At 41.6% G+C, this 7,046-nt stretch overlaps 1 protein-coding gene across 1 annotated transcript in view; it reads right to left on the reverse strand.

Annotated features, from left to right (window-relative positions):
• The window catches only part of HMCN1 (hemicentin 1), a gene marked incomplete at its 5' end in the record, with an annotated part of 201,165 nt that extends 194,372 nt beyond the window's left edge, over positions 1-6,793 (reverse strand). The window contains one exon of the mRNA XM_082483753.1: positions 6,523-6,793. Within this exon, the coding sequence (XP_082339879.1) occupies positions 6,523-6,793 (271 nt within the window). The remainder of the gene's footprint in view (positions 1-6,522) is intronic.
• Positions 6,794-7,046: the final 253 nt, after the last annotated feature.

Below are 7,046 nucleotides of genomic sequence, written 5' to 3' on the forward strand. Positions count from 1 at the left end.
CTTCAAAAAATAGAAGTAAGTGATCACAATGACTCCATTAGGACAATAATAAGGTTTCAAAACACTCATTGCACATACAGTCAGTACGGTTATCATAGAAGTTTCGACAGACATGGAAAATATCTGTAGGTGCTTTAGACTTCATCCTTATCAACTTGGAGTTGTTCACTATTATACCATATTGGTGATTGTCATTCAACCGATAACAGTAACAATAGAACTTAGCAGTAGTAACAACAATAAAGAGGCAGTATTTGAGCCTTAAGGAAACAATGTATTTCCTGCTGAAATTGTCAATGGTGAAATAATAAGAAATAGTAACACTTCAACAGTTACAGCACAAAAGGGCAGATTTAACAGTTATTATGCCCAATGCTGGTTATCATTTGTCTTCAGACATACCAAGGCAGCACTGAACAGTTGTAAATTTACATTGTGTCTCCAAAGACATGAAAGAAAAACTCAAAACTTGGATGTGCACTCATTAATGCTGTCACTATATATCTATAGAAGTCCAAAATAAAACAAACAAAGAAAAACCTTACACAACCTTCAGTTTTTCTGATAGGATTTTCAGGCTTGGGGAAGAGTGGCTGGAAAGCTGCCCAGCAGAAAAGGACCTGGGAGTATTGGTTGCAGGCTGAATTTGAGCCAGCAGCGTGCCCAGGTGGCCAAGGAAGCCAATAGCATCCTGGCTTGTATCAGAAATAGTGTGACCAGCAGGACTAGGGAAGGGATTGTCCCCCTGCACTTGACACTGGTGAGGCCCCACCTCAAATACTCTGTCCAGTTTTGGGCCCTTCACTGCAAGACAGACATTGGGCTGCTGGAACCTGTCCAGAGAAGGGCAATGAAGCTGGTGAAGTGTCTAGAGCACAAGTCTGATGAAGCACAGCTGAGTGAACTGGCGAAAAGGAGGCACAGGGGAGACCTTATTGCTCGCTACAACCACTTGAAAGGAGGTTGTAGCAACGTGGGTGTTGGTCTCTTATTCTCAAGTAACACGTGATAGGACAAGAGGAAACAGCTTCAACTTGAGCTAGGGGAGGTTTAGATTGGATATCAGGAAAAATTTCTTCACCAAAAGGGTTGTCAAGCATTGGAACTGGCTGCCCAGGAAGTGGTTGAGTCACCATCTCTGAAGACATGTAGATGTGGTGCTCAGGGACATGGTTTAGTGGTGGACTTGATGATCTTAAAGGACTTTTCCAACCTAAATGATTATATGTTCCTGTTTCTTTAGTAAGACTAATACCAAGTCTTGAAGCATTTCTTCCCACACACAAAGGAACCAGTGGGAATCCTGAAGACAATGACCTTCATCAGGCTGTACCAGAAGGACCGTTCAACTTCTCCCAAATGGGAAAAGGTTTCAGACAACTGATTTATATACATTCAGCCTGTGCCTAAAAATTTTAGTAGACACCCATTGTCGTGGTTTAGGCCAAAGACCTCAGGTGACAGAAGAATGCAAAAGAGTGAGTGTAGGGCAACATGTTGGAGAAAAGCTATCAGGAGAGGCTGAGGTAGGAAACCTGCTGTTTCAGTGAAGGGGTAGTGACACTGTTTACCTGTAGATACAGAAACAACAAAGTGGTGGCTCATAGCAGGAAGGCTGGCCATACAGCCACAGCAGTTGAATTAAAAACAGTAAGAATTTTAGGTGAGCAAGTGTGGAGGTTTCATTGCTACACTCAGAGGACAGTTTATTCTTCATCACTCAGAAGTGCCTTTTTCAAGGCAGACATTAACATGTAAAGAAAAGCTTATACTTCTCCATTTCTGCACACAGCCTTCCATCTCCCTTTATTATCCACTAGTATAACCACAATACGTTTTATATCAGGAAGTATGAAAAGTTTTAATTCCATTAATAGCCTCATCTTAATTTCTTATGTTTCTCCTCTGGAAAAAAAAAAAAAAAAAAAAAAAAAAAAAACTTATTTCTTCTTCATTGTAACTTCTAAAAAAACCCAAAACTATCAAACCTGCAAAATTCAAAGTTCTCAGACCTTTCATATGACCTTCTGAACTTGTTCCAAGCTAGTATGTGGCTCAGTAGCCTAACTGTTGTTATGGACATATCACTGCAAGTCTGTTAAATAAAGGCAATCCCAGGTTATAAAGTTAAACATAATTACCTACCATTATTCCATGAGATAATCAGAGCTTTACTCTCAAAATAAGAGGAGGAGTGGGATCAAGAAAAATAAACGTAAGTATATTTCTTGTTCTCCTACACATTTACTATATGACCCTAGGTGGATGACTTAAGTTCAGTGCTATTTTCCCATCTGAACAAAGCAGTATTAAGGTTTCCCCTCTTGTCACGTAGACAATATGTTGCCTATCTCATTTGTAAGAAAAAGGGTTAGGAGATGCTTGTATCAGACATTTGTAGACATGCAGAATATTGACAGACAAATATCATCCCGTGCACTAGGAAGCCCAGAGGTTATGTATTCCCTTCATTTTTCTTATAATTAAAACTAATTACTGGAGTTTGATCTATAAAATAGTCATTCACACTAAAGAAATGCTTGATTAAATCATGCCGAGTCAAAGTTATTACTGGTATAATTCCATCAGCTTTACAGAAAAATACTAGGGATGAATTTGTCCTCTTAGGCTTATTTTCCATTCCAAAATTCCTTAATGGCATAAAGCAAAAAATAGAAAAGCTGGCCACAGACATTAAATCAAGACATTCTGACTTCAGTTCCATTTCCACAGTATACAATGGGAGTTAGTCAGTACAAGATCAGGACCCACAACCTGCAAAAGCATTTGCTGCTCTTAAGCTTTAGCTCCAATTCAAAAATTTCCTGTGCCAACTCTTCTTAATTTGGGAGATTTTTTTTTTTTTCATTTTTTTTTTTTTCCCTGCCCTCCCCCTCCCCCCCCCAGTTTTTCCATCAAACACAAGTCTGGCAAGAGACATCTTTGTCAACAACCCTTTCACTATCTACAAAACTTCTGGGATCATGTTTAGGCATTGAAAAACCTCAATAGAAAAATTCCTGTAATCTGTTAAAGCGTTGCACATGCTTACACATGAAGCGGAATCCAAAACAAAAGGCTTTTTCAAAATGGAGATCTCAGCATACCACCAGATGGTACAGCAGTATCAGAACGTGAAACACATTACAAATTTTTTCTGTAGGTCATATGTCTGGGCTGTACCAAAACCTCAGGTTCAATACTAAAAAATATAGTTGTTAATTATTAGTGTTTTACCAACGTACCACAGTGTGAGCAAAATACCATTGCAGTAGGAAGAACACATTTAAATCTACCATCTAAGACCACAATGTGTTGGCATACAGCATTAATGTGCAGCACTTTGCTAACAATGTAGTCCAGAAGAATATAGGAAGATTTTTAAATAACTCAAGTTATTTATAATTCGGATGTACCTTATGTGATGTCAAGGACCCTGCCAAGACAAATTCTTGTATGGTTTTGGTGAATACATTTTTCGTGTCAACAACTCTTTGTCGTATTTAGAAAGCACTTGAGCTCTTTCACTAATCAGTACTAATCAAGCAATATTGCAAAGTGAATGACTGAGGCGCTGTTCAGCATACACTGTGCAACACAAATTAGGAGAACAATGGAGTTAAAAGCCAAATCCACACCAACTTTCCATTGTAATTACCTATCAATAAAGAGTGTATCTGGATCAGAACAGCTTTATACAACGAGAACCTCCTTGGAGCCGAGGTCTAACTGTATGTTGCACACCTTGTAGAAAGTCCCGTTTGCCTCATCAACCACAGTACCTCACAAAAACATCAAGAAAATTTTTCTCTGGAGTAGCTACATATAAAGCTCTTTTTTGAAGGTAAAATTATCAGTTGAGCAAATAATCAGATGACCTGGGGCAGGGTGGGGGAGGGGGGAATAATCTCATGCTCATCAATTTAGTTGAGCAGTCTTCAGAAAGAACAACATTAGGTAAATGAATTGGACACTGTGAAACACAAGCCAAGCAATATTTTTTATTAGATTTTTGAGAAAAGTTGCTTCTCTATAGACTCAAAAAAGATGTTGAAGAAATGGTCACAACAGTATTTCTTGCATTTTCTTTTCAAGTGCCTAGGCTTGGTCATCATCAGATATAAGATACAAAATTACGAGAAGTCTCAACTGCTATATCCATAAAATTCAATACACTGGATTGAGGTGTGTCCTTCTAACTCTAAGAAGGATATAGAGAAATAGTTTTCAGAAATTAAGACAAAATTAAGTTTAAAATTATACATTCACCACTTTCAAACAGCTTTATGACCTCACAAGTTATCCATCATGCTAAAAAGTAAGGCCTTCTCTGACTGTGCAGTGAAGTCGGACTTCCATATAGAGACATGTAACAGGATACGCCGATTTAAGTTTGCCAGCACTTCTTTGTTGTATAGGTCAGCTCTCTGCAACTTTAAGTTTCAGTTACTCTACTGAATGAAAACTAACATTTGCCAAGGAAAGGGATCTCCTGTGGAAAGGAAGGGAATGCAGGAGAAGGCAAGGAAGCAAGAAGTCTGAGAGAGGAAAAAAATGTGAATCAAGCAGAGGAAGGTAGAAGTGGATTTCCTGTTAGTGAGGTGTGTACAAAGCAAGAAGGTGGTGGTACAGCAAAGCATGATTAAAAGAATCTGTCAGTAACAGAAACAAAGACCCTGGAGAGCCAACAAAAGCAAGAGGGCGAGAGAGATGGGAGAAAAGGAATGAAAAAGAGAAAACATGCAGAAGAAAAACTGAGTAAAGGAAGGGAAAACATGTGGGATAAGAAAGAAAAATGTAGCTATTGAAACAAAGGATTTGAAAGTGACCTATGCTGAAAGCTAAGCATTGGAACTACCAGTGATATAAAAGCTGGAACTTCTTTCTACTGAGGATGCACAAGAACAAAGGACCATCCACACAAACCTGAAAACTAGAGTGCACCATTCAAGACCATCTTCTTGCTCTCATGGTTGGTGTAGATACCCAAACCCTCTGAAAAAGAGAACTATACATTCTTATAGTGAATCACTTTGGTGAGCAGAGAGGAAAGATTTATCACGTGTGATTACCGAGAGAAAATAAAAACAAAACACACACCCCCCATCATGTTGATTTTCTGCCCCATCCACAGAGGATGAGCTCCAAGAAGAGCTACCAGCTTGATATTCCAAAAGGATAAGAGTTCTAGGCTCTACACTAGACCAAAAATCTTTTCCTTCTTGCTTACTTCTGTGGCCTGATGCTTTAAGTCCCATATGTTTGTTCGATAAAATAACAAAAAGGTAAAGTAGGGAAAAAAAAAAAAAAGTGACATCAAAGGTGACAACACTACGGTACATAAACAGACTCTTGTGTTAGGATACTCTGATACCACAATGATGGACTCTTCAGAAGAAAAAAAAAAAAGAGAACTTACACAAGCTTACAGATAGCAAAACAGCGAAGTTTGCAAAGACGAATTTTTCTTTAATTTTTCAAGCATTTGGTTTAAGGTATTTATAACAATAGCAAACATATATATTGTAGGCAGAAATATCTATGACTAGGGGAAATAGAAGGGGGTGTCTGTTTTCATTTGATGATATCCCTGCAAAAAATTGAACTTTTAAGAATTGACTTCTGGAGTATCATATTCTGAGATATTCCATGGAAACTAGAACCAGAAAGGTAATTTTCAAAGGCTTTCTCCCACTCTTTGGTTCTTTTTTCATATTTATTTTTTTTTTTACAAAAGGTTTTACTGTATAGTACAGCACACCACCAGCCTGGGGCATCCTGTTCCTATTTCCTCCTCAAGTCACCAGAAGATATTTGACAAGGAAAGAGGAAGAAAGCCAGAGAAAAGGGATAGGAAGGGAATAGAAAACAGATGCTGAAAGAGGGGAACACACAATGCACAGCAGAAAGAAAAAAGGTAAAACGAGGGAAAGAAATAAGAACCCAAACCAAAAAAAACCACACCATGTAAAAGCTTCTGGATCATTTCAGTGCAAGCTTCTGAATGTAAACATGGGTCAACAAGCCTGGAGGAAAAGTGCAACTGCATTATGTACGTTCATAAGTGTACTCCCATAGAAGGGCACTGAGAAAAACTGAGTAGCTTCGTTACCAGTATATGTGTTCTCTACTAGGAGGGAGGGTCCCTGAAGCCACTTCAGCTCCTATTTGAATTATTAAGGGAAGTATTTGATCCCCTGAACGATTCTTTGGTGCATACATTGCGCTTACAGTCAGCTTCAGTTTATCCTGAAAGCTTTTGGAAGGTGCGCTGGTATTCGCACGGAGACAGGGAAGGGGTTCACAAAACCTTACCGTAGCGGAGACGCCCGTGTGGCAAGCACGGCTAAGATGCCACAGAAATACTTACGCTCCAGTCCCCTGGAAGCGCAGGAAACCCAACCTTTTAATCAAAGCCAGCCCTGAGCTGGACCTCCTCTGCTGTCCTGCTCGGGCTCCCCGTCTCCGCTTCCCGCCCCCGAGCCCGGATCCCGCCCGGACCCTCCAGGGGGAAATCCCTACCTGGATCGTGGAAAGGCACCAACGCGAAGTTGTAAAGCGGTCTCTTGGGTCTTTTCAGCGACGTTTCCAGGATCTTGGATGCCCCCTCGATAACTTGCACCAGGTCGTCGTACATGGAGCCGGTCACATCAAACACGAACGCCAGGGTGGAGGCTCCCTCCGGCACCGCCTCGCCGCCGGGCTCGGGCGCAGCGCGGGGGCACAGGGCGAGCAGCAGCACCACCGTGCCCAGACCCGCTCCCCACGCTCCGCTGGCCCCGCAGAAAGCCATTTGACCCCGGCAGCCCGCGCAGCTCCTGCGGCAGCCGACAAAGGCACTTGCAAAGCCTCGCCCGGAGGAAAGCAGAGACCGGCGCCCGCTCCGCTCCCTCAGCGCGGAGGGCAGGAAGCGCCGCAGCTTTTGTCTGCGCGCGGCTGCGGTCCCGCTCCGCCTTTCTTATCGGGCAGGGCTGGGGCAGCGCCGCCCTGAGGGAGAACGCTGAGCCCTGTCCATGCCGCGGGCTGCGGGAGCTGCTGCCGGCGCG

The sequence above is a fragment of the Vanellus vanellus genome (assembly GCF_965231255.1).
Source record: "Vanellus vanellus genome assembly, chromosome: 5".
Lineage (NCBI taxonomy): Eukaryota > Metazoa > Chordata > Aves > Charadriiformes > Charadriidae > Vanellus > Vanellus vanellus.